Source organism: Phascolarctos cinereus, unplaced genomic scaffold, assembly GCF_003287225.1.
Source record: "Phascolarctos cinereus isolate Bilbo 61053 unplaced genomic scaffold, phaCin_HiC Scaffold_3;HRSCAF=262, whole genome shotgun sequence".
NCBI classification, from domain to species: Eukaryota; Metazoa; Chordata; class Mammalia; order Diprotodontia; family Phascolarctidae; genus Phascolarctos; species Phascolarctos cinereus.
This window is the reverse complement of record NW_027555736.1, coordinates 7,394,233-7,421,626: the sequence shown is the minus strand read 5'-3', so window position 1 is coordinate 7,421,626 and position 27,394 is coordinate 7,394,233. Positions and strand designations below refer to the sequence as shown.

The window sequence follows — 27,394 nt, the reverse complement described above, 5'->3', positions numbered from 1 at the left end:
TTACCTGGCCTGCTTTCAGAAGCATGAGCCCTGAATTGCATGAGCATCTTTTTCCATGGAGAAGAAATTTCCATACAAACAATGATTGGTCTTCAGCTTGTGTCCCCTCTTCTGCTCTCCCCTCCACCCACACACATAGCCTCACCTTGCTTTTTAGGACCAAGGAGGACAGCCTGACTAGGCAGGGTCAGGGGGCCCAAGACCCCCCATGCTGCTCACCTCTTTCTCTCCTCCTCTCACTCAGATGCAGTATACATTCATCTACCAAGCCTTACTAGAATACTACCTCTATGGAGACACAGAGCTGGACGTGGCCTCCCTGGAGAAGCATCTCCAATCCCTTCACAGCCCCACGGCGCCCTTGGACAAAATCGGCCTTGAAGAAGAGTTCAGAGTAAGTGCTAACTTTGGGTCCTAGGCCCCCAGCAACATCTCTGGGCTGGAGAAGCGTCGAAATGGATGCATGTTGGTATTAAAAAATGCATGAGCAATGTAAGCCCTGGGCATGAAAACAAGTTCAGAAAGGTGGCAGATATGGTGTGGTAGAAAGAGGACTGGCCTTGGGTGTGAATCCTGGGTGAATCCCTTTACCTCTGAAGCAGAGAGATTGTCCATACACCACCCACCTCCCTGGGCCATTAGAATTAGAATGCTCATCAAGGTGAGCTGACCCCATGACTGAGTGGGAAGAGGGCTGGGAAGCCTGAGAACCCCCGGGTCATGGTCCAGCTCTGACACTCATGAGCTCTGCCGTGGTGGGCAAGTCCCTTGCCCCCTCTGAGCCTCAGTCTCCTCATCTGTAAAATGGAGAGAATTCCTCCACTTTATTCTCAGCAGGGTCATTGTAAGGAAATGATCCCATAAACCTTGAAGCATTATAGATGTGGGACCACTGTTTTTATTAGGAAGTGTTTCCAGACCAGTGAGCTGGGGGGAGATTATGAAAAGTAGGAGGATAAGAAGGAGAGAAAGAGCATGGTAATAATAGTAGTGATCATTGTTTTGGACCAAACCTGTGATTTCATTGACCAGGATATGTCAGAGGGAGAACCTGAACCCAGGGCTTCCTGTAAGGCTAGCCCACTATCCAGAAAACCATAACGTCTCCCTAACAAAAATGATGTAATTCATATTTCCACATAAAATTGAATGTATCATGAAATTGAAATGCGGCCTAATAATACAAACCACATTTCTTTGAGTGAAAGGCTCTTTATAGGCGTTGCAGTAAGGAACAAATGGGGGGTGGGCAAATATTTCCATCCCCTCTTACCGATGAGAAAAACTGAGTCCCTGAGAAAGGCAGGAATTTGCCTTTGATCACATGGGCTTGATGAGTGTCTGAGATAAATTCAGACTCAGGGTTCCTGACCTCAGGCCCAGGGCTCTATCTACTAAACCATACTGCCTTCCAAATATTCCCATAGTCTCAGACCCTGGGGCTGTAATCTTACTTTCCAAAGGACAGAACCAATTTTGTTGATGTCTTTGTACTCTTAGTGCAAAGCACAGAGTGGCTGGTTGTTAAATCCTTCTTGGATGGATGGATGGATGGATGGGTGGATGGATGGATGGATGGATGGATGGATGGATGGATGGATGGATGGGTGGATGGATGAAAGTACCCAGGACGTTTTCCTTGCTATTTTCTTTTTTTTTCTTTCCTTGCTGTTTTCTGAAGCCAAGGAGTTGAAGTGAAGTGAGTGAGAGACTCATCTCCTGCGTCTGCTCTTCCCAGGGCCACCATGATGTCTCTCAGAGAGGAATCCAGGAACTGCCTGATGTAACTTTGCCTCTCTGTTTTTCCACCTGCAGAAATTGACAAATGTTCGAATAATGAAGGAAAACATGAGAACGGGCAACTTGCCGGCAAACATGAAGAAAGCCCGAGTCATCCAGATCATCCCATGTAAGGCAGCTCCTGATGTGGCACTCTGCATAATTAAAGGCGACCACAGGGTTTCATTAGGTGTGCCCCGATGGGTGGGTCCAGGGCCCTCCACTCAGAGTTTAGCAGGCTTCTGGAGGCGGAAGCCAGGTATTCCCCAAGACCAGCTGTGTGCGCATCTAGGAGGCCTGGCCCACATGGAGGGCCACAGGCCTTAGTTATAATAGCATCAGAGATGTGGAGCTGGGAGGAACCCCAAAGCTCATCCAAGATCCCAAAGAGCTCCCTCTAATCAGCAGCTGAAAATGGGTTAAATGTCCCTTGCAAATCTAGTCTTGTGTACCCTGGTATCATGGTGCTTAAAATGAGTCTAAGATGAGCCCAGCCTGCAGGAAACTCACTCTCTAATTGAGGAGACAAGACAGAGTCTGAGGACCTGGGTTCAAATCCTGACTCTAATGCTTAATAACTGTAGGATCCTGGGCAAACTATTTCCATTTTCTGGGCCTTAGTTACCTCCTCAGGGAAATGGATGGGGTACACCAAGGAACGTCTGAGTTCCCTTCTAGCTCAAGCTCTCCTGACTATGGCCAGTAACCAAAACAGCCACACAGAGACTTCATTAGATACAGATGCACAGCACACGCACCATATGTCTCGTGCAGTAGTAACAGTGCAAGAAGGCATTGTGTGATTAGGTCCTGGTTGTCTCATGTAGACAGTAAATGTAAGAAAAATCAGAAAAGGGGGTGTCGCTATGAGCAGGCGTCAGAGAAAGGCTTTATTGAGGACAGGGGATCTGGATGACCCTTGAAGGATGGGATAGCAGACATGGCAGGGGGGAGGGAAGGGGCATTCTTGGTAACAAGTAGAGAGATTGTTAAGGTGCACAGACAAAGGAGAGTATAGCATCAAGAAGACTGATCCATCCTAGGAGAAGGGAGGGGAGTTCTGGGGAACATAGGAGGACAAACTGTAGAGGGTCAGATTATGGAAATGGGATGGGCAGTAGGGAGCCTTTGGAGGCCACTGAGCACAGAGGCAGCATGCTGAAAGCAGAACTGTAAGAAGATTCATCCCATGGTGGGATGCAGGGGAAAGGCTGCAGGGAGACAGACTATCTGGGAAGAGAGGCGGCAACAAGGCTCCCGTGAGGCAGGGGAGAGTCTGAAAGCATTGCAGGGGGAAGCTTGTCACTGATTTTATGTGAGAAGATCCAAAATTGGGGGTGGGGTGTGGATCAAAGATGACTCCAGCCTAGCAAATGGGAAGCCCTTGACAGGAATGGGAGCTGGAAAAGAAGGATCAGTCTGGGGAAGAAGAAATTAGCTACCAGTGGGACCTCTCTGACCTTCAGTTTTTTTATCTGTAAAACAAGGGGGTTGGATGATAAAGTCCTTTCCACCTCTCAACCCACAAGCCTATGAGCTGAGCTATAAATGGAGGTCGTACCAGCACCTCCCTCCCAGAGTTGTGAGCATACAATGAGATCACCTTTGTAGGGCCCTTGGAAAACCTTCAAAGTTCTACACAAATGCTTGGTATAGTTATGATTTTCCCCTGACTTTAAGTAGGGGGATTCCCATATCCATTTTTCAAGATGCCTTCATTAGTGATATTCCGCATTACTGATGTCTTAAGCATTTGCTAACAATTAGAACCACCCCAAGAGGTAGTGAGTGAGTTCTCATCCTGAAGGTCCTTACACAGGACATGGATGATGCTTCCATCAGGGATGGAAGAGTGGGGTTGCCTTGGGCCGGGGGCTGCCGAGCTCCCCTCTGACTCTGACATCCCGTGCTCCGATTCCAGGATGCTGAACTGTAAATCCTCTTCATGAGCCCCCATGCTCTGGATAAATGTGAGCGTTGACGTTGTTTTAAAGCATGTCTTTTGTCATTGGTGTTTTGTGGTCCACACTCAATGTAGTTGTCAAGCACAGTCTTCCAAACCTTCCCTCTTTCTCAGTGGGCAGCATCACTGTACAAAAATAGAAATGTCAGTGAGCTGTTTTCTAAAGCTCAGGTATAAAGTGATGATGGCGATGGTGATGAAGGTAATGAATAACTAATAATGACAGCTAAGATTATAAATTTGTAAGCACTTTACAAGTATTATTTCATTTTATCTTCACAACAACCCTGGAAAGTAGGTTCTGTTATCCTCATTTTACAGATGAGAAAACTGAGGTAAACAGGGTCAAGTGACTTTCCTAGTGTCACACAGCTAGTAAGTGTCTGAGGCTGGATTTGAACTCAGTTCTTCCTGACTCTAAGCACAGATTTCTGTCCCCTGCACCTTTGAAAACAGTTGTAAGTGATACCAAAAAGGAGAGGCCCCAAAACTTGGTTTCACAGGGTCTTCACATCTTAACAATTATATGTTAGAAGCTGGCAACAACGGAGCCATCCATGCAATCCATTCCAACAAAAGAAAAATGTTTTTTATCCCCCCCTTTTTTTTGTAGATGACTTCAACAGAGTGATTCTGTCAATGAAAAGAGGCCAAGAATACACTGACTATATCAACGCCTCCTTCATAGACGTAAGTGTGCATTGGTACGTTGTCTGAAGACTCGCCCTCAGTCTCCAGATGAAATTCTTGTATGCAACAAGCATTTATTAAGCACCCCCTGGATGCTCTGAGATGCTGTGGAGATAAAGGCAAAGATGGTGCCAGGCACTGGCAGAACAGAGACAAAAACAGTCCTGCCCTAACAGAGCTTACCTTCTAGTGGGGAGAAACGACCCATAGGCAGAGAAATATATGCAAAGCACATATCCAGTAATATTTGGGAGAGGGTTCATAACTAGTCAGCAGGCTCATGGCAAGAAGGAAGACACTCCAAGCTTTGAGAACAGCATGGAGTCAGTAAAGTGGAGGGTGTGTTCAGGGATAGACAAAGGGAGGTAGGTCTAGAAAGGACAGTTGGTGCCAAATCATGGTGGGCCTTGAATGCCAGAAAAAAAAGGTGTTTGGGCAACACAGAGATACAAAAGGTTTTTGATCCAAGAAGTGACTTGGCTACATCTTTACCTAAGCCTGGATTGGATGCAAGAGCAAGATGAAGCCAGCAAGCTGGGAACTATAGGCATCTAGGCAGGCGGTCCCAGGAGCCCACTCTAGGCTAGTACCATTTGGAAAAGGGGGAAGACTTAAGAACTGCCCCTTGGGTCGTGGCTGTCTGCACATCATTCTGTTTGGGAAGGCCCCTGCCAATCCTTGGTCAGCTCTCAGCTCAAGAAGGCCTTCCCTGAGACAGACCAAGATTTTCTTTTTTGTTTTGTTTTGTTTTTTGGCTAGGCAGTGGGGTTAAGTGACTTAACCAGGGTCACACAGCTAGTAAGTGTCAAATGTCTGAGGCTGGATTTGAACTCAGGTCCTCCTGACTCCGAGGCCAGAGCTCTATCCACTGCACCACCTTGTTGCCCCCAGGTTGAGTCTTTCAAACAGCCTGACAAGCTTCTTGCAACACTGTCCTCCTTTATTACGGGCCCTGCTGACTGCTGGCCTCAGAACAGAGCCTTCTGTAGGCAGGAGTGATGCTGGGGAGCAGAGATGTGCACAAATACAGCTCATGCATTTGTTTGGAGGCTGTCTTTAACTGGACATTCTCCAAAGGAGCCAGAGATCTACAAAACCCCATCAGAAATGGGCTGAGAGTCAGATTTATGGATAAGCGAAGAATTTAGGACCAAAGAAGGTATAGAGAGCATTATAAAATGTCAAATGGGTGGCAGCTAAGTGGCTCAGTGAGTAGTGTATTGACCCTGAAATCAGGAGGACTTGCGTTCAAATCCTGCCTCAGACACTTACTAGCTGTATGACCCTGGGCAAGTCATTTAACACCGATTACCTCAAAAAAAAAAAGACAACATGTAAAATAGATAATATTGATTACATAAAATTTTAAAAAATTTTGCACAAGCAAAACCAATACAACAAGAATTATGAGGAAAGCAGAAAATTGGGGAAATTTTCTGCAATGTGTATCTCCAATAAAGGTCTCATTTCTCAAATGTGTAGAGAACTGAGTCAAATTTATAAAAATACAAGCCATTCCCAATCATGACCAATTGATAAGTGGTCAGAAGATGAACAGGCAGTTTGTAGATGAAGAAATCAAAACTATCTATAGTCAAATGAAAAATGCTCTAAATCACTATTGATCAGAGAAATACAAATGAAAACAACTCTGAGGTACCACCTCACATCTATCAGTGTAGCTAACATGACAGAAAAGGAAAATCAGAAGGATCCCATCAATTGGGGAATGGCTGAAAAAGCTGTGGTACATGCTTGTAATGGAATATTATTGTGCTATAAGAAATGACAAGCAGGATGATTTCAGAAAAGCCTGGAAAGACTTACAAGAATGGATGCAGAGTGAAGTGAACAGAAGCAGGAGAGCAGTGTACATGGTAACAGCAATATTGTACGATGAAGAATTGTGATTGACTTAGCTATTCTCAGCAATGCAATGATCCAAGATGATGCCAAAGAACTAATGATGAAGCATACTATCTGCCTCCAGAGAAAGAACAGATATTGTTTAAGTACAGACTGAATCATGCTAGTTTTCACTTTCTTTCTTTCTTTTTCTTTGCAGTCTTCTTGTACAAAATAACTAATATGGGAATGTTTTACATAATTGCACATGTATAACCTATATCTGATTTCTTACTGTCTTAGGGAGGAGGGAGGGGTAGAATTTGGAACTCAAGACTTTAAATAAAAATGTTTTTAAAAATTGGGGGGAAAAGAAAGAAAGGAATGGGCTGGGAGAATGTCCCGGCATTTCAAGGATATGAAGCAGGTGAATCATTTTGTCTGAGGGGGTAATCTTGTCTCTGTCACCTGCTGGATCTTGCTCAGGCCTGAGAGAGCACATTTCACCCCCTCCCTCCAGGTTCTGAAGGCAGGACCTTTGATGCTAAAATCATCACTTGACTGGAGCTGAAAGCAATGCGACAGTGGTTCAGAATCCAACTGTCTCCATTCTCTTTAAAGGGATATCGGCAGAAGGACTATTTCATCGCAACTCAAGGACCTCTTCCACACACAGTGGAAGACTTCTGGAGGATGTGTGGGGAGTGGAAATGCCACACAATTGTGATGCTGACCAAGGTCCAAGAGAGGGAGCAGGTGAGGATAGCCCCATGGTGGCTTAGCCACCAGATCTCCCATGGAGGTCTAGCATTGAGGATCTTACACTAGAAAGTTGTTGTCATTTATTATTTGACAATTTTCATTATCTTAGCTCCTCCTAGTACTTCCCCCCTAAAACTGCCTTATAATTTTTTTGTATCTGCCTCTAAATGTACATATTGTGTGTGCCCCTACCCTTAAAGAATGGAAGCTCTCCAAGGGCAGGGGTTTTTCCCTGGCATCATCAGTGCAGCACTTGGATAAATGTTGATAGATTGTTTGGGTCCTGCAAGCCATTTGTGAACGCCTTGGCAATAAAGGTGGTCACCATGGAGCTGTATTGGGATAACAATGCCTTCTTTTACTGTCCTTTGAGACCTTCTGTTTAGGTGGTCTCTCAACTCTGCCCATTTTTGTTTGCCAGTATCATCAGCTGTGGGGGAAATGTTGCTCCTTCCCATTACATAAATCATAAAACCATGGAGATTAATGTGTGTGCCCAGTTGCTATCACTACACAAATGAGATGAATTAAAAGTCTCTGGAGCTGTTCCTAAATTTTCTTAGAATTTGCAGAAAATAGTGACTGAAAGCCTTTGTCTTTTTTATTTTTATCTCCTAGAAAAATGCTTTCAGTATTGCCAGCAGATGGCTCTGTGACTCACGGAGAGATCAATATTGAAATAAAGAGCGACACCTTTCTGAGGCCATCAGCGTACAAGATTTCTTGGTGACTTTCAATCAGGTATTGGATGCCTTTTTTTTTGGAATTGCTGTTTGAAACTCAATGACCCGGAAGAATTCCAGGAGGGACAAATGTTGCTAGCTTTTTATTTATTAAGCAGGAGTGCTGCCCACACAGTAATTCATTCCTCTGGGTGTATGGCAAGGGAAACACGATGCCCACTGAGGCCCCCTTTAGCATCTTGAGTGCCCCCTAGTGGAGATCTCTATCATAACATGCGGTGAACCATTGACGTGGGAAGTCTCTGGCGCATCTGGGAGAAGTTATCCAAAGGGGAATTTTAGAAAACAGGGCTTTCTAATTCAGTGCTGGATGAGGATGTTGCATGTGTTTAGGTTCCTAATTACATCTAGGTCAGTGAGGACCCTCAGAATCCACTTTACACATGAGGAAACTGAGGCCCAGAGAGGGGGAGTGAGCTGAGAACTAATCAGCCGCTGTCTTTTGGCCTTTTGCCAAGGGGCCAAAGGCATCCCCATCCTCTGCAGAGTGAGAGGAGTGGGTAATCACAGAATTAAACCCAGGTTCGTCTTTGGGTGACCATGTCAGATGGCACAGAGGCCCTCTCCCCACCTCCCCCCCAGCAGCCCTCCAGCCCACTCACTGGGAGTTTGCAACCTTCTCTGGTCCCACAGCACTGGGTTTCCATGAAGTAGATCTGGGCTGGGGAGTGACCCTTCAGGAGAGTGGACTTCAGGGCAGAAGTTTAATAAAGGTTTGTGTATTGGTTGGTGGATGGACATCACAACCTGAAAACAAAGTGTTCAGATCGGCCCTCCTAATGACCATGCCTAAAGCCCCTGCACCGTGCCTCAACCCCACTAGGAGAAGAAGAGCAGGCTGGTCAGACAGTTTCATTTTCACGGCTGGCCTGAGATTGGGATCCCAGCCGAAGGGAAAGGCATGATCGACCTTATTGCCGCTGTCCAGAAGCAGCAGCAGCAGACGGGCAACCACCCCATCACCGTGCACTGCAGGTAAGCTTCCTGCTCTGCCAGGCTGCTCTGTGGGGCTGTTAATTCTCCTGCCGTGGGTGTGGTGACCTCCTCTCTTCCTGAGAGTGAGCAGTGCCTGCTTTAAGCCCATGTGGAATGGGTATTGACGTTCATCCAACTTTGTGGACCTCTCAGCGCCTCAGTTTCCACCACTATAAAATGGGAGCCCTGCGTACACACTCTCTGTCGTGGGGCTTGCTGTGGGGAAAGCATCTTAGAAATCTTTGAAGCACAGTAGAAATGTGAGTTATTATCAGATGCCAACAGGCGATTCAAGGTTCTGACCCATTAGGGGCTGACAGAGAGAACCAGATGTGAGATGAGAAAGCCTGGCTGCAGTCCTTATTCTAACACTGCCTACATCATTTCCCCTCTCAAAATGAGAGCTAATAATAGCTTATGTCGACCTAGTGCTGCGAGGTTTGCGAAGCACTTTACAACTATCATCTCATCTTATCCTCACCAAACCCCTGGGAGGGAGGTGCCAGCCTTATCCCCATTTCAGAGATGAGCTAACTGAGGCAAGCAGAGGTTAAGTGACTTGCGCAGGGCTACACAGCTAGTAAGCATCTGAGACTGGATTTAAATTCAGGTCTTCCTAACTCCAACCCACTTGGCCACCTGGTCGGACTAGATTGTCAGTCTCTTCCAGCTGTAAATCTCTGCTTCTCTCTGTATGACCTCAGACAGTTTGTTTGGCCTCAGTTTCCTCTGGGCGCAGATCCTAGTACTGTATCCCTGCTGTGCCCCTGGTCTCGTTAGACTGGCTTGTCCCCGAGGGTCTGTGCTCGGGTCCACAAGCAGCGTCCTGCGTGGCGTCCCTCGCCTTCTGGGCTTCTGCTTCCTCCTCTGGAAGATGAAAGGGGGAGATTAAACGGCCCTAAGGCCCTCTGGCTTTAAATCCAAAACACGTTTTACTTTATTTTTGCTAGCTGTTGTTTCTAATTAGATCCAGAAATCTCAAACTGACTTCATTTCCGCCCACATTGTCGCTTCCTACTTAGAAACTGCCTCTGCCTCAGAGGCAGCCTCCCTTCCGGATGTTTGTATCAGAGTGTGAAGTTAACAGCGTTAGTTTGGTCTATTTCTTTGAAAAGGACAGGCCGGCTGCTGTTCCCAGGCAGGCCACTAGGTGGGGAACAAAACTCAAGTCATTTACCTCTCAGGCCCATTTCCAGTTACTTTTGTAACAAGATGCAAATAAGAGAGTAGAGTTGGAGAAGGCCTGGGACCCCGGGGATGCCCTCCTTCACCGCCCCCTCCCAAGGGAAGCCAGCTCCTTCCAAAGTCTTTCAGAAGCTGTCAGTGTCAGATCATACATAGATAGGTCACTGTTTGTTAAACCCTCAGGGCTGGGAAATAGACAGTAGGGTGGCTTTTGTATTGGCCTCTGGGGGCCCTGGACACTCCCCTCTGTGAAGCAAATTCAGGCTGCCCTGGAGTTTGGTGGCAAAGAAACCACTAGGAATGGAGGGGAGTGGGAGCACGGGTTCTTTTTCGTGTCTTGGATCCCCTTGGCAGTCTGGGGAAGCCTAGGCACCCCTTCTCAGAACCATGTTTTTAAAATGCATAAAATAAAATGCAGAAGAAGGAAATTACATTGAAATACAGTTGTCAAATATTGGAGAGGAAAAAAATTTCCCAGATCTAAGTTACCGCTGAACCTATCACCTAGGTCTTTTAACAAGAATAATGAAAGTAAAATGCCTCTTTCCTTTCTTCACCCTCTCCCCACCTCCAACACACTCCAGGTCTATACCTGCTGACAATCCTCCACTGACATGTTCTCCTCACCCACCCTCCTTTCCTTCACCATCCTAACTGTGGCCTTGTAATGGCCTGGGGTCTCAGCTCACAAGCACCACGGTCCCAGGATTCGTCCCCTCCTGAATGAGGCAGTGACTGGTCTCCTTAACCATCACTATCATCCCCTACCCCACACCTGAAATCATTAAAATTTTATTTGAGGATATTTTCTGTTATTGGCCCTGAGTACAATAATTTGCTGGCCATACCTTTGCTGGTTCATGTTTTGCATAGACCAGCCTCTTCCAAGTCAACATAGAGGAGCTGGTATGGCTGCAGGTCATAGACTTCTATGTAGGAAGTAATGGAGAGAAGTGGGAGACATGGATGGGTCCTGGAGACTGAGCTAGAAGGAAGGCTTTTCATCCAGGCCAACCCCCTTTTTTCACAGGGGATGAAACTGAGGCCCATGGAAGAGGGGTGTCACTCAAAGGCACACAGGCAGAGCCAGGATCTGAACCCAGTTTACCCTGCAGACCTAGCAAAAGGAGCTCAGATTGAGAAGGGTGAGGGAGGGAGTCTAGCCATTTGCTTTGTCAACAATCACAGCTCTGTTGTGTCATATTTTAATGCATCAAGATATAACTTAGGACTCCAAGACAAAAGAACTGGATCATTGTAATCTGCATAGACCACTTCCCCCTGTCCCCTCCACAAATGTCACTTGAGGAGCACCTCCTCACCCACCTTGCTGTATGACTTTGGGCAGGCTACCTTCCCTCTCTGGGCCCTCCCCTAAAGAAGAAGGAGTGGGGCTAGATCAGGAGTGGGGAACCTGTGGCCCCGAGGGCGCATGTGGCCCTCTAGGTCTCTGGGTGCACCTTTTGACAGAGTCCACATTTTACAGAATAAATCCTTTTATTCAGGGGATTTGTTCTATGAAGTTTCCTTCCAGATCTCAGGTTCTCTTTTTTAGGCTTTCCTTGATTATAAAGAAGTCTGGGCACAGTGAGCAAAGGAGAAGGGAAAACAAACCCGTCTGATTTTGGTTCGACTCGGTCCTCCTCTGAATTCAGCCTCTGTTCAAGGTTCCGATGGCGGTCCAGTTTGGAAGTGAGGCCAGCATCTTGAATGTCAAGCCCACAAGGACTTGAGCTGGCTCTGGCCACTCTAGGTGATGGGGGCCCATGACAAGTGTTCACTGCCTTTGATTCTCCTATCTTATTTCCCTCCAAGCCCAGATGGAGTACCAGCTCCCATGGGAAGCCTTTCCTGATTCCTCTCCTTATTACCTCTTATCCTACTTGTGTCTGCGACAATTTAAGTCAACAAGCGGTATTAGCGCTTGCTATGTGGTAGGCTGAGTTAAGTGCTGAATGTAAATACCACCCGAAAGACAGATGGTCCCTACCCCCAAGGGGCTTACATTCTAATGGGGAAAGGGAAGCTGAAAAAGGGGCAGAGATTGGAGGTGCCCATGGAGGGGGGACGGGTGTGCAGCCTGAAGAGAACATAAGCTTATTGGGGCAGAGACTCTGGTTTTTGTCATTGCTGGTGCATAGAAGACATGTAAGAAATGCTTGAGTTTTCTCTTTTATTGAAATTGTTTCCCAGTTCACAAAAATTGATTTTCTCTCACTCCCATCCCTTCCAAGTTAAAAAAAGAAAAAACAAAACCTTATAGCAAATATCCACAGTCAAGCAAAACAAATTGCCACATCAATAAATGCTTGTGGATTGGTGGTTAAGGATGACGGAGGTTGGAGCTTGGTTCGGTCCAAAGAAACCCTGGAAAGCAGCGCGGGGGTGGGCAGTGGATTATCTGCATGACTTCATGCCTTCCTTCCCTTCCTGAGCCTTTGGTAACATAGAGCGATGGCCCATTCGAGTAACATCTAACTGCCCATAATGTGCGAAGCCCTAACAAAGCTGAGAGACGGACGAAGACAAGTCAGGCCGCTCCCAGCCCACCTTGTGGGGCTTACAGGCTAGTCTGGGCTTGACAGAGGCCCGGCTGCTGCATTCCTTGCCAGAGAACCAAGGGCTGTTAGGTACCTGTGGTCTTCATAGAAACAGGAGGCGGGACTCCACGTTTACCCTCACCACTCAGAGCCTAAAGTCGCTACGAGGTTCGGAGCATCTTTCCGCCTCCTCGGCCTGAGGGGAATCTGAGAAGGGGTGGATGCTCTGTCGCTGTCCAAACTTGTCCGGAGCTTGGGCCGAGGGCGGGAACGCCATCCCTGCTCTCCTGGCTTTCCTCCCTTGAGCACCGCCTCTGGGTGTTGTCTGCTACGTCTTTTCCGACGAGCTTTGGAGGCCAGGTGACCCTCATCACGTCCTTTTCTCCCCAACAGCGCGGGAGCTGGGCGGACAGGTACCTTCATAGCGCTCAGCAACATACTGGAACGAGTCAAAGCCGAGGGACTCCTGGACGTCTTTCAGGCCGTGAAGAGCCTGCGACTGCAGCGGCCGCATATGGTGCAAACCTTGGTAGGCTACGGGGTCCAGCGTGGGGCCTGAGCAAGGGTGGAGAGGGTGTGTGAGCCCGGGAAGTGCATTTGGCACAGGGGAGAGCCCAGGCTAAAGGCGGCCCAACCGCCTCTCCCACGCCACCGCCCGGCCCTGCGTCATCACAGGATTTTTGTCAACAAGCAATAAGTGCCTGTTGTGGGCAAGAAACTGAACTGGGCCGTGGAGGACCAAGAGCCCCTGACCTCAAGGAGCTTACTTTCTCCGGGGGAGGGGAAGAATAACACAGGCACACAAAGACTTAAATAAATACTAAGATATGTAGGGGTTGGCTCACGCAGGACTGGAGGAATCAGGAAAGGCTTCGGGTATAAAGGGGCCCTGGGCTTTGAAGGAAGGGGCGGGGCAGGGCTGGGGGAGGGGGGAGGACGTGTGCTTCATCACTGGACCCTTTTTCAGGCCTTGCAAGCGCATTAAAAGGGTTTTTGTTTTTTGTTTTGTTTTGGGGCTGTTGGAAGGGGGGCTTTTTGTTTGTTTTGGAGTTGAGAAACGAAAGCCACGAAGAACTAACACTTCCATTGGCCAGCGCAAAGGCCAAGGGTTTTCTGGAAGAAGCGCCTTCCTCCTCCCCGGACTGAGAAGCAGCCTGGTTTCGGGCAGCAGATGACCTTTTTAAAAGTTGCCGGGACAAGCTAACTGTTTTCTCCAAGTCTCTTTATTTGACCCACTTTTCCGTGGTTTTCCCAAATGAACGCAGCTGCTGTCTTCTCTCCCCCACACTGACTCTCCGACCTCCCATCCCGTCCCTGTCCAGGCGCTCCCTTAGCCAGAGATCTCCTTTGGTGCATTGGCTATGATCCTCCGAAAGCGGTTTGTCTCCGTCCACAGCTCACTGGGACGAGAGCTCATCGATTCCGGTCTCTGAACTTAGCACAGTGCTGGGCGCGGAAGAAGCCGCAGGCTTGCTGGTTGACTCGGAGCTGACCAATCTGAAAAACACTCAGATTTGCATCTTTACAATCCACGGTCTTGAAGCGGCTGTGTCAGACGTCCAAGTGCATCTCCTGAGGCTTTGTTCGTTCGTATTTTTAGGATTATGAAAATTTTCAAACTTAATTAGGCAAACTCAAAATTGCGTTCCCAAAATGTGCTAATCTAGTCTAAAACCATACACTGGCATTGTCAATCTGAAAAGACTGCTGTACTTTCAAAATAACAAACCAGAACTGAAAGGACAGAACCTTGTAGACAGAAATAGACCCATATTTTTAGGCAAATTGGCAGGATGTTAGATGCTAGGGCGGGCTGCTAGTCATGGAAAATCAACAGGCTGTTTATCTGTCTTTTTTTTTTCAGGAGCAGTATGAATTCTGCTATAAAGTGGTACAAGATTTCATCGATATATTTTCTGATTATGCTAACTTCAAATGAAGATTCCTGCCTTAAAATGTTTTTATTTTAATTTAATGGTCAGTACAAATGTTTGTAAATCTTGTTAATTTATTTCATAGTTGACATTAATGTTGTTTCTAATTCCTGTGTATATATTTTGTTACACTTTAAATATCACCTGCTCTAAAAGATAGAAATTAAACCTAACAGCATTATCTTTTTTTTTAATTGGCATAACGTGTTAAGTAAAATCATCTGCTACACACATGTATATATTGCTCTGCCAATGGCAGTCTTATTTTCCCTTGTAGACAGCTTAATAATGCATTTCATTTCAAAGGCTGAGCATCTCAGAATTTTGTATGGCCACCATTGGAGCTTGACAGATGAATAATCCATCACATGCTTAGCTCTGACACTGAAACAGCCATCCATTGTTTGTCAAACAGTTCAGGGTTCTCCCAGCACCACCAAGCATGCTTGGCTACCTTTGCTTTTGAAAGTCCTGGGCATCTCTCATTCCAGGGCACCCCTCCAACTTTGGTTCATTCAGAGTCTAAATAGAGGGTTTTTAATTTTTTATTTATTTATTTTTTTGGCAGTTGGTGTTAAGTGACTTGCCCAGGGTCACACAGCTAGTAAGTACCTGAGGCTGAATCTGAACTCAGGTCTTCCTGACTTCAGGGCCGGTGCTTTATCCACTCCGCCACCTAGCTACCCCCTAAATAGAGGGTTTTTAAATCTTCTATTTTAACTACATATTTCATTTTCATTTTTAAAAGATTATATACCATTTAAAAACCTGGACACAGGCCTAAGACATGGAATAATTTTATATCCATACATACATATATACACACATACATATATATGTGTGTGTGTGTGTGTGTGTGTGTGTGTGTGTGTGTGTGTTTTGGCCAGGGCTGTCTACCAAGGACCCCCAGCTTCATGCCTGCTGGGTGGGCCCCAAGAGCACCCACTTTGCCTTTTAAGGAGCACATAGGAAACACTTATAGTCAGGCCAACCTGGATTGTTCAGGCTTGCCTCCAATTCAGTGACTCCAGAGGTGACTCAAGTTTGACTTGGCTCAAGCTCTGCCGAAGACATGTTTGTTGTCCCGGAATGATGCCAAGAGCAGCTTCTGCCTCCCACCTCAAAAAATACCCCATGAGCCCCCAAAGCGTCTTTCCAGATTTCTCCTTCCAGAGCCAGAAAGTCTTCAAAGCAGAGTGCTTTAGCCGAGGCATCCAGAGAAATAGAAGTAACTTGCCTTCAGATTCTCTGGAAAATACTTTAGTGTGAAAACTTGTCCTGTGTAAAGAACTGTAATTCTTTGTTTTAAAACACTTTTAAAGTCTATTTAGATTTGTATGATCTTTTTAAAAGTATCTCTTAAGGTTAAAACAGAGACGAGGAAGTCCTCCAGTTTGTTTGGGGATTGTAATACCGCTGAAACCTTATGTACAGGAGGGAGATTGATCCCACCAGAGAACAGGACTGACTGACATAGGGGTAAAGGAAGGTATAAAAGGAAGAAGGCTGAATGCCAGATTTAATTCAAGGATCTGTAGACAGAGATATATGAGCACAAAAGAAAAAAAAATCTTAACCCCATTTGATCTAAGTTACTGCATCCACAGGTTGCAGCTGATGAATTTTTTGTCTTTATTTACAAATAGAAAAGTCTCATTGGTAAGTCAGGGGATGGTAGCCTCAGGGCTCTGTTCTGGCTCGACAGGACAGGACTATCCCTCCCCTGCTTTATGAATTTGAAATTGCTCCTCATAGTCCTATGCAGCACAAGCCAGAGTTCCACCTGGCCTTCAGGCATGTCTCAAGTATAGGAGGAGATGGGGTCCCCAGCTGGAGAGATCTAAAGCACTGTCTGTGACCCTGCCTCATCATGCCCACAGGCTGCCTGGCACAGTGCCCCATCTTTATTTGTAGTATCAGCATGCACTGAATGTCCCCAATGCCAGAGGAGGACATGTCCAAAGGGATGGCAGGGATTGTTAAAATGCCAACAGCCAAAGGTCTTTGTTTGACTAAAGAAAAAGAAATTGAAAGGCTAAAAATCTTCGCAGTGAAGCAGGGTCATGGGAGCATGAGCTTAAAGCCGGAAGCCCTAGAGATCCTCTCCTCCAGCCTTGTCATTTTTTTAGAGGAGGAGACTGAAGGTCTGAGAAGTTACAGAATTGCCAGAGGTCACAAAGGTAGTAAGTAGCAAAGCTGGATTCAAATCCATGTCCTTTATGTACAAATCCAGTATTTGTGGTTAAGTCTAACAACATTAACGTCTTTGAATATCTTCAAGGCAAATTCACTTGCCGTATTCTGGGTTTTTGTTGTTTTCATCTTAAGTTGATTAGGTTCTGTGCTTTGATCCTGGATTCTTAAGCAGCCATTACCTGATCAGAGCTGACATCTCCAACCAGGAAGTATTGTAGTGGCAGGAATTAGGATCCTTGATGGAGAGCTGGAAGGGGACTTCAGAGGCATCTAGGACTGCCCCCTCACTTTACAAATGAGGAAACTGAGGCCCAGAGTGGAAGGGTGGAAGTAGCTTGGCCCAGGTGATGAAGGAAGTTGAACTCAAGTCCTCTGTCTCTAAGTTCAGTTCTTCCCAAGGGCAGTCCTCAGGACAATGGTCCCAGTGCTCCCCCTTACATTATTCCCTGGTGCTGGTCCCAGTCCACCATTGTGGGATCTCCAAGGTCTCTTACTTATCTCTAGCTCTGGGATCCATGTTAGGATTGGGGGGGTGATCTTCCCACTACTTTCTTCCTCCACATCAACCTAATAAATAAATTAATTAAATATTCCATAGCAGAAAAGGTCCAGAACCCCCTGTCCCTTTTAGAAGTAGAACTTGACAGACCCAGACCTCTGGGCTTTACCTTCCCTTCCCCCCAACATTGATGGCAGCCAGACATCCTCTGCCCTGGCTGGCCTTGGGCTGTGGCCCAGCAGAAGACCCTTGTGCGTTGTGTCTCCATCAGCATTTATCACTGCTATGTTTGATGGGCCCAAAAGTAGCCCAGAAGAGAAGGATCTGGTGAAACATTTTCTCCACTTGTCACTTCGACTTTAGTCAAGTGAAACAGGCCTCCTTCTGCAACCAGCCTCCCTCAGAACAAGTGGCTCTTCTTTTCAAGCTTCCTCTGTTGCATGTAACTATTAAAATGCCAAATGATGATGAGAAGCTCCCTTCTGATCTGTGTGCCTGATTGGTCACTGTGTAACAGCCTGAACTGTTGCTTTTCCTGTGTCACTTTAATGAAGAATGCAGACTGTGCTTCCAAAGGGATTTTTATGTGTTTTTAAGAGCTTTTCAAAATGAGCCCGACACTTGTGCTTCAGCATTTTGAAACATTTCCACATTACCTTTTTTTTAAAAAAATGTAAGATTATGGATACTTTTTTTTGTTTAACCAACTGTATTTAATTTATGCACAATCTAACATATGTATGTATGATACAGTCCCAGTGATCATGCCTTCTTTTATTCCACTTATAATTTGATCTGGCTCTGTTCATCACACCAGTGAATGTTGCTGAATTCTTTGTATATGCAAATTGCAAGATCTAATACATTCAGAGGGAAGGATCAATCTTCCCTTGCATTTTCAGCCTCATTTTGGTCTTTAAATCTCTTCATTTCATACCCATACTGTGTGCATCTAGACTAGGAATTCAACAGCAACTGAAAATTCATTATGTAGATAAGCTATTTCATAGTTTTAAAAAGTCTGTTCACTGCAGGGTTGGGAGCCTGCTACCAGCAGGCAGAGCTGGGGCCCAGCTGGATTTCATGGCCGACCAAGGGGAAAGTCCCCTAGATGTTGTCCTGTCAGTCCTGGAGCTCTGGAGGAATTGGCCGGCTGGCTCATTCACAACAGGATTCTGAGCGTGACTAAGCAGGATTTTATCAGCATTCTCTCTCCCACTAGTAGCTGTGGGTCTGACTCACCAAATAGCCAAGATAGCCATTAGTGTATGGGCTGGTTCACAAGACACAGCATGCACACCCAAGAAGAAAATGCCTGGCTACAGAAATGCTGCCAAGAAGGAGGAATACCCCAGTGAGCCCACAAGCTCCCCGGGTCCAATCCGCCTTTTTAAAAAGTTAATCAATTAATATTTAACCACATCTCTTCTCTTGATGAGAAATCCTGACCTGATCAACGCTGAGTAAATCCCTTCTGCCTCCCCTCTTGTCCCTGGCCGCTAGCACAAGGACAGCCCAGACTAACCTGGAGCTTTGCAGGCCTGGCCACATGGGGAGGTGGGGGCAGAGCTGGCCACTTTGTCCTGTTTCATGCAGTCACACAGTAGTGACTGCTGCCTTACACCTAGTAGCATCTGTCCACTCCCCCGCCATCCTGCAGAGGAAGGCTGATCATTTCCTTAGCTGGATTGAGATCAGTTTTACAAGAGGCTGTTCATAGCCCTGATGTCATGCTATCCCACTGGGTTTCATTTTCAGCACCACATTGGGAAGAACAATTCTGTTTTGTTGGGAGGGGTAAAGGGCAGCATTTTGGTCCCATAGAATCACTCTCAAATAAGAAAAGCTGTCAGGCTCCTATGATCTCCAGGTCTCTTAGAAAGGTTATTACAATTGGACAAATCAGAAGAGAAAATCTCTAGTATTGGAGAATGCCAGCATCGCCTTGAGGCCCAGGTAGGACTGTATGTGCCTCAGCCAGTGGAGATGCTCGGTGAGTCTCTGACCCCCATGTAGCCCACATTTAGGTTTCGGTGTCAGAAGCTCCCACAACACTGCTTCCTCCCAGACACTGCGCAAGTGCTCCCTTCCCCCACCCAGGCACCGTCCACGAGTTGGCCTTTTACGGCCATGAGACTCTAGGGCATCCGAGAGAGATATTTGGAGCATAGCTATGGCTCCGCACTCTCTAGTATGGAAACCCAGAATCCCAGATCAGGAGAGAGCTGCCCTCTTTTAAGGAAAATGTCTAGCACCCTTTGTGTGTCCTGGACCCTCTTGGCCATCTAGTGAAGCCCATAGATGTCTTCTCAGAGGCATGTTTTTCAAGACATAAAATAAAATATAAAATCTTACAAAGGAAACCAATGATGGTGAAATAGTTAACAGCTTCCCCCCTTCCCCCATGAAGAACCTCTGGTTGGGGCTAAAGATTGAGTGAATGGCCCTGCTGCTAGCCCCCTCCTCAAGGCCCACTCCCCCTCTCAGTGAAATAGCTTGACCTCTCTGCACAGGTGAGCCAGACTGGAGTAGCCAGTTGCTAGAACTCTCTCCCCTACCCCCATACTTCACACCAGGCCCACCTTCAATCCTTCATTCCTCATGTCCCAGCCTCTGCCAGCCCTGTTTGTCCCCACAGAGATCAAGTGCAGTTGTTTTGTGGGGGCTCTCAGAACAGTCTGGGGACAGGTCCCAGACCTAGATTCATTTGGATTAGTGAGCCCCCAGGGTCAGGAGCACACTGTGGCTAACTTCAGACATCCCGGGAGCAGACTTCACCAAGAGAAGTCTCTGAGTTCAAACCCAAGTCCTCATAAAGCTCCAACGTCTAACGGGCCCCAGACAAATGCTTGTGGCCTTGGACTGCATTGAAGGGGTCTCATTCCTTCATCCTGGTGACAGCCACCTGCATCAACAAGCAGGTGGACACTTGTTCCTTTGGGCTAAGGACCTGAGCCCCAGATGGAAGTCTGGGGAAGAATCCTGAATCCTGTGGGCCTCTGAGCTCTCCAGTGGTCCCTACGTAAGAGCCTTGTGGTATCGCTTCCCAGGGATAATTCACTTCAGCCCTGAAAAGAGAAAAGCAACCCAATTTGTACTTAAGAGAACCTTCAGAACAGACAAAACAAGGACCACTTGTGGTGTGTGTGTGTGTGTGTGTGTGTGTGTGTGTGCTCTCCTCTCCCCCATCCCCCATGCAAGATTTTAACAAAACTCCCAAAGGGGAAAACTACCCCCCACCCTTCTGGATGAAATAGAATTTTTTCCCGTTTTGTGTGGACTCTATGGAGATGGGCTCGGGGACTGGGAGTGGGGAACCTTTATCTGACTCTCGGCTTGTCTCCCAGGACCAAGGTCACATCCTCATAGTGTTTGATGAGTTTGCAAAGCATGGTCCATGCCCTTCCCTCATTTGAACCTCACAACAACACTGTGGGGTAGATACTGCTGTGCTTGTATTCCCATTTTACAGATAAAAAACTGATATTCCAAGAAGTGAATCTTGCCTATGATTACAGAGCTGGTAATCGTCAGAGGCGGGTTTTGAATCTAGATCTTCATGGTTCCACAACCACTTCCACACTATCCTACTGCCTCACCTGACTACTGAGGTTAAAAATATTTCCAAATGGGGAGGCGGGGCCTTCCTCTGCATATCAGAAACTCTTAGGCAGCCTTCCAGCAGATCACCAGAAGGACTTCACTCAGCACAGTGCCTGGCACAAAGCAGGCACTTAATAAATGCCGATTGAATTGAATGAATTGACAAGGCCTCCATTGAACATCAAGTCCATTGGCTGTTTGAAAGGGTAATCAGGCAACCAATGCTGCTGCATCATTGTAGCCAGGGGTCACAAGAGTAGAATGCAAAGGGCTGCTATTCCAGCCCACTCCTCACTACAGACATATTCACTGATGATTCTCCCCTAATTCACATTTAATTAATAATTAGATAACCAATAAGTAACTAATTAGTAATAAGCAATTAATTAATGAGTCCCCAGTTGGCTGCCCAATTGTCCCAGGCGTTTCCTTCTTTGAACCCATACTCTTATGTCCTTCCAGTTCTTTTCTGGCAGAAGACCTTACCAGATGACCATAACTATGGCCAGGTAAGCCAGCAACAGCAAAATCCACCCCCTGGAATCTGGAGGGACCTTCCCCCTAGCTGGCCTCATGCTGGCACCCACATTTTTTACCAAGCACGACATGATCTTGCCATTCGTAGAGCGAGAATGACATCATGTTCTCTATTGTACTTTGATAGAAGGATTCCAGGGAATAACACCAGTAGTAATAGAATATCTGTAAGTATATAAAAATACATTAATATATGATAATATATTATCATATTAAAATTAATATAATTCTAGATTAATACTAATTTATTATATCTTTAAGCTTTGCAAAGTATTTTACACACATGATCTTATTTGATCCTCACAACACACCTGGGAGGCAGGTGTTATTATGGCCCCTGTGTTTATAGCTGAGGAATCTGAGCGGACAGAGGTTAAGTGACTTGCTCAGGTCACTCATCTAGTATCTGAGGTCACATTTGAACTCAGGTCTTCCTGACCTCAAGTCCAATATTATGTTCCACCCAATTCCTTCAAGGAGGAGTTCAACGTGTCCTAAGCCTGTAGACCACAGTCCATAATTAAATTACTCTCCCCTAATTCGCCATCATGAATGACACAGGTCCAGCAAAATCAGGTAATTCATGACAGAGGCTTCCTCAACAGCTTGGTGGCATCCATGGTGCCGAAGCCTGGAATTCAAAAACACTGCCCAAGTCACATTGCACAGCTGCAAATGCGATTTTGTTCTTTAGATTCAGAAGCCATGTTGTTGATAGCGTAATCAGCGAAAGTCCCACAAAGCCATTGGTGAACCAGAAAAAAACTTTCTGGTAAGGGCCTATCAAGGCCAGATGTGCCGGGTGCTGGCACACCATACAGAAGGGAGAGCGAAGCTTTTCATTCCGAGGCCAGAATCACAGTTTCCTCCCGCTTCCCCACTGGCTGGGTAATGCAGGGTTTACAGCCTGTCTGGAGTGCCTAATTTCTTCGCCCCTGATTACATCTCCCATTCCCCACATTTCCTGGTCAACAGCCTCCAGCTATCAATACCCCAGCAGCTACTCATCACCCTGACGAGTGATTTGCAGAAACAACATTCCCAACCACATTTCCTGCAATAGCAATCCAAGAAGCTTGGTGTCCACAAGCCAAAGCCCTGTCCTGCTGGGCATGGCCTTGATGGGAAGAAAAACCCATCGTTGGGAAAGCAGCAAAAGGAAAGCCAGAATGGAATGAAGCAGGTCGGGGCTGCAAAGGCAGATATTGGTGCTGGCAAAAAGTGAGCAGGAGGAGAAAGTTTGAAAGGCACTGCAGAGAGCTCCATCTACAAAGACAGTAAGCAAATAAAGTAAAAAGTAAGACAAAGACAGCAAGTAAACTTTACATAAAAAAAATCTTTTTCAAAAAAAGCACTGGAGAAGACAGCAAATGAACAAAAGAGCCCAAGGACCCCACCCCACCCCATCCCAAGAAGGAAATTGGTAAGACCAAAGAAAAGTCCTCAGAGATTATGACCATCATGTAATTATGTGGGTGTGGCTGTCCAGACGCTCAGGAAGTGAGCTCGTGTCTCTGGAGGGGCCAGCTACAAACACTACCAGCCAGATTGATAAAGGTCTGGGGCTCCCTTTGTTATACCGAGAAATTAGCGAGTTGACCATCCAGGCTAATTTTAAATTGTGGACTTTATTAGAGCGCGGCTGCCAGGGATATTCACATCCAAATCAAGCAGCCCTCATCAGGGGTCGAGCCAGGGTTTATATAGGGAGTATACAGGACAGGAGGGGGATGGATCTTTGAAGTCTGGCAAGAGGAAGAGTTATTTATTTATTTATTTATTTATTTATTTATTTATTTATTTATTTATTTTTGGCTGGTCAAGGACACCCCTCTCCCTCTATCTAGATATGATAATGCTCTGCAAACTTTCTCACAATGGAGGCTTCCAGAGATATGATCTGAGGGCTGTGGCCTGAGCAACCAGATAAGGGTCTTGCTAAGGAATTTGGAGTTTTCCATGGCCTAAAGGGTTCTACTACCTAAATGGTAAAATAATGTTCTGCATTACACCTTGAGTACAGAATGTGGAGAGCAGAGGAACTTGACCACGACCTGCAGTTTGGGATGCTCCTCTGTTTGTCCTGGCCTAAAAACTGTATTACTGGGTTGAAAGTGTGGGCTAGTCACCCTCCTAAAAGAAAGTATCAAGAAATTCGAGAAACACTTGCTGCTTTCCAGGTTTTCATAGAGAATGAAGTCTTCCTTTAAAGACTGGAAGAGGGACTTTAATAGGAAAATGAAGAGAAGGAGTATGAAAAGGCAAAAGGGAATCTTAAGGTTGGAGGGTAGAAAAGATGATACATAGGAAGGAAAAGGAAACCCTTGGATCTAAGTATCCAATCCGACACCCTTTCCAAAGAGGAGGGATAGAGCTTTCCCCTCTTAGGAAACACCAGCTCCTGGTTTGCCAAGGAATGATCCTAAGAGATATTAACATAAGGCAAAAAATTAACATCATAGATATCACTGACACTCGCTGAAATGAGGCAAGCCCATGGATGGAATGTTGCTATGGAATTTCCAATGCTGGAGAAAACAAGAAGGAAAGATTCATTTTCAGATCTGATTCTCACCAGTGCTAGAGGAGAGGAAAGGCAGGGGTAGTCCAAAAGACACTCCAGATTTGAGGAGAACAGACTTCAGAGGGTTCAGGGGAAGGACCGGAAGTTTCCCATGCACTAAAATTCTATAGCAAATCCACCAAGAAGAGATGGGAAGCTCTAGGGAGTGAATTTTGAAGACATAGAGAGAAACAGTAAAGAAGGCATTGAAAAGGCCCAGGGATGTAAGGGTGTGCTTGACTCTGAAGTAAGAAGCCCAGAATGCTGGCCAGTCCTCCTACCCATGTAGGATTACCTTTTGAAAGCTGTAGCGTCATTGGGCCCTTAAGAAACAGCCAGGACTTCCAAGATTCATTGTGACCTTTTCTCCCCAGTAAATCCCCATGGCTGGTCTGCATTTAGAGGTTTTCTGGGGATAAGCCACAAACCACTTCTATTTTGCAGTATTACATCACTGACTTATTTACATCCTAGCCTTTGCTCCCCCCTCCACCATCCCCCAAACCCATCCAGATGACCTAGCCGTGGGAAGAGGGGATCCTGCCCCCTTCTCAGAACCCACCCAGGATGGCCAGGAGGGAAGGATGTCCCCACCTAGGGCCTTTGACCCCTTGCTACTTGACTGCTTAGAGTCTGAATGAGATGGGAGTCACCGGCTGCATTCCTTTACAAAAAAGAGGGGGCCTCCAGCCTCAGCACTGATGCTGGCCCTATATCCTGCAGTCTCTCTTCCCTCCTCAAACTAGCATCTTAACCAATCAATGAACCTAAAGACCTCTGGGCTTTCCCAGTCCCCCTGCAGCTGACCTTGAGCTGTTTTCTCCCCTGGTTGGAGGGTGAGCTCCCCAAGAACCAAGAGTCCATGGCTCTTCCTCCTAATTAGTAGGAAGCTCAGCACCTGTTCCACACTTAAAACTCTTTTCCTTTCTGCCTTCGAAGTCTCCTTCCCAGTTTGTTATAACAGGTTCCACTCCTGATAAGCTTGCTCTAATACCTCTGTTCTGGATCTTGGGGAAGATGAAGTGACCTGTTAAGTGTTAATGGGAATACAGAAGGTACTTAAGGATGGTTTATTATTTCATGCTGCTTCTTCTTTCCACCTCTTCTGAACTTCTAGTATGGCAGGATCTCAGTTTAGGGCATTGTTTAAAAATAACAAAGAATTCCACGTAACGGTTTTTCTAGATAGTTCAAGATTCTCCCTTTAAGCATTAAACCTTGAAAAATCCCAGGTGGACAGATGTCCTGAAAGGCATCCTCCCCTTCCCTGTTTTAATGACAGCTTACATTTTGATAGAGCTTTAAGGCCTGCAAAGCACTTTATGAACATTGTTTCCTTAACTTGTTACAATTATCCTGTGAGGTAGGTTGGTGCTATGATCATCATCTCCACTTTACAGAAAAGGAAACTGCAGCTAATTAAGCGAACTACCCAGGGTCACACACAGCTAGGAGTTAGGAATTGAACTCAGGTCTTCCTGACTCCGTGTCTAGCCCTCTGCACACTCTGCTAGACTGCCTTTCATCTGTCTCGCCAAACATTTGTATATGGAACTAAGTTTAGTGTTTTCCTAATAGCTAATGCAATTCAATAAACGTTTGGCAAATGTCTGCCGAAGTAAAAAGTGGTCTGGAAATTCATTGCTGTATCTTTCGAATCCTCTTTCACGTTCTGATGTGCACATGGTAATGCTTTTTTTTCTTTACTTACTTTGTATTATTTTAGTTTCAGTATTTAAACTTTTTTATTTTCTTTTTTTGTATTCAAGTTTAAAACAAACAAAAAAAATACTACCAAGAAAAATGGCATATCCCTTCCAGGCAGGGAGCTTATGCTATGCATGAGAAGGGAGCTGTGTGTGTGACAGATCAGGATGAATGAGAAGCCTCAGCACCCAGCCTTCAGGGAAGAGGGAGATTCTGAAAGCAGGAAATGGAGAGGGAGAGGCATAGTGGGCATGAGGGGGGCTGGTGGGAGATGACAGGCCCAGCCAGTGGTCCACTTTGGACTAAGGATCATGAGGTAGAGGGGTCAATTATCATAGTCTGCCTCAATACAGCGATGTTCTCACAGGCTGTGGTGGTAGGTTAGGCTGCTTCCCACCTCCTGCTAATGTTATGTATAAATCTGCAGATTATTTTTTTAATCTCCATTCAAGTTTGCTTCTCAGTTTTCACTTTTCCATATTGATAGTTGGCTTAACTATGCTCCCTTCCATAATCTGCAATTTCTAATCTGCTTTGAGCTAGAAAATCAGATAACCACAATTATTAGAATTGCATATTAAATGGGATCATAGGATTTGGAGCCAGAAGGGACCTTAGCCTTTTACAGATGAGGAGACCCAGCCCCTGGGTGCTAAGTGACTTTGTCAAGGCCGCCAGGTATTATTCAGGTCCTCTGACTGCATCAGATCACCAGACCTGAGAATGGTCCAGAGACTTCTTTACAGGTTTTGGGACATGGGCTCTGTGACAGCCACTTGGCCCATTTGGGACTCTTTCTTCCCACTCCCAGGCTGTGCCTTAGAATCACAAATCAAGGTGAACAAATAAAAGTTACCTTTCTGGTAATCTCAAGAGAAAATCCTAGAAAATGACCAAAAGCTACATTTAACTGAAGGAGCTGTATTTGGCAGATTCTCAAGTGTGCGCCTTCTCTCTGGTGCCAAATAAAGGCCAAGGGATAGGAGCTGGAGCTGCAGGTCACCTGCAGTGGGAAGGACACCAAAGAAGAGGGGTGACATCTGCTTTGCCGTAGAGCCCTAAGGACCGTGGGACTTTTCTGTTGGACTCAAAGATGAAACTTTCCAGCTGTGCTGTCTCCTTGGTAGGATGGAAGCTCCTTGGGAATGGGGATGGTCTGACTTCTCTGTGTGTGTCCCCAGCTCCTGGCACATTGCTCTGCACACAGGAAGCACTTAATAAACGCTTCATTCATTCATTCATTCAACAAGCATGCATGGAGCACCTATTATGTGCCAGGAATTATGGGAAAGCTGCTAAGGACACACGAACAAAAAGCAAGTCGGCTCCTGCCTTACTTTCTGTTAGGGAAAAACAAGCACGAACCCGCACACACACAATGTCAATACAAACAATACAGAAAAGAGATAACCAAGGCATCTCTCAGGAGAGGTCTGGCCCTTAGGGAACAGAGGCTTAGCTGTCTGTAGGAGGTGGCATTTGAGGAAGGTTTTCAAAGAAGCCAGGGATACTGGGAGGCATGGGTGAGGAGTGAGGGCAGGTCAGGCAAGGGAGACAGCCTGGGGGCAAAGGTGCGGAGGCCAGAGATGAAACGTCATGCTGGTGAAACAGACGGTCAGCAGCGACTTGTCTGGCTGGTTCTGAGATAAATGTGCAACAGTCCTGAAAAGCCAGGCTGGAGTCAGGCTGAGAAGGGCTTTAACACCTGGGCACAGACACTGGTATTGAGGGCAGGAGGAAGCCAGTGGGGCATCCCTGTGGCACTCAACAAACCCTCGTGTCTCCCTGTTCCCTCCAGGTCCATCATCACTGAATTTATGTAGCACCTACTGTATACGAGGGAGAAGTAACAATTACAGTAAATAATCCTAGC

At 46.2% G+C, this 27,394-nt stretch overlaps 1 protein-coding gene across 1 annotated transcript in view; it reads left to right on the top strand.

Annotated features, from left to right (window-relative positions):
* Positions 1-14,610, top strand: part of LOC110202209 (protein tyrosine phosphatase receptor type E) — a 171,112-nt gene extending 156,502 nt beyond the window's left edge. Inside the window, 9 exon segments of the mRNA XM_078150689.1 lie at positions 245-394; positions 1,816-1,909; positions 4,356-4,432; positions 6,899-7,058; positions 7,672-7,731; positions 7,734-7,780; positions 8,606-8,757; positions 12,876-13,011; positions 14,347-14,610. Coding sequence (XP_078006815.1) covers positions 245-394; positions 1,816-1,909; positions 4,356-4,432; positions 6,899-7,058; positions 7,672-7,731; positions 7,734-7,780; positions 8,606-8,757; positions 12,876-13,011; positions 14,347-14,421 — 951 coding nt within the window. The 3' untranslated portion in view covers positions 14,422-14,610.
* The last annotated feature ends 12,784 nt before the right edge of the window (positions 14,611-27,394 follow it).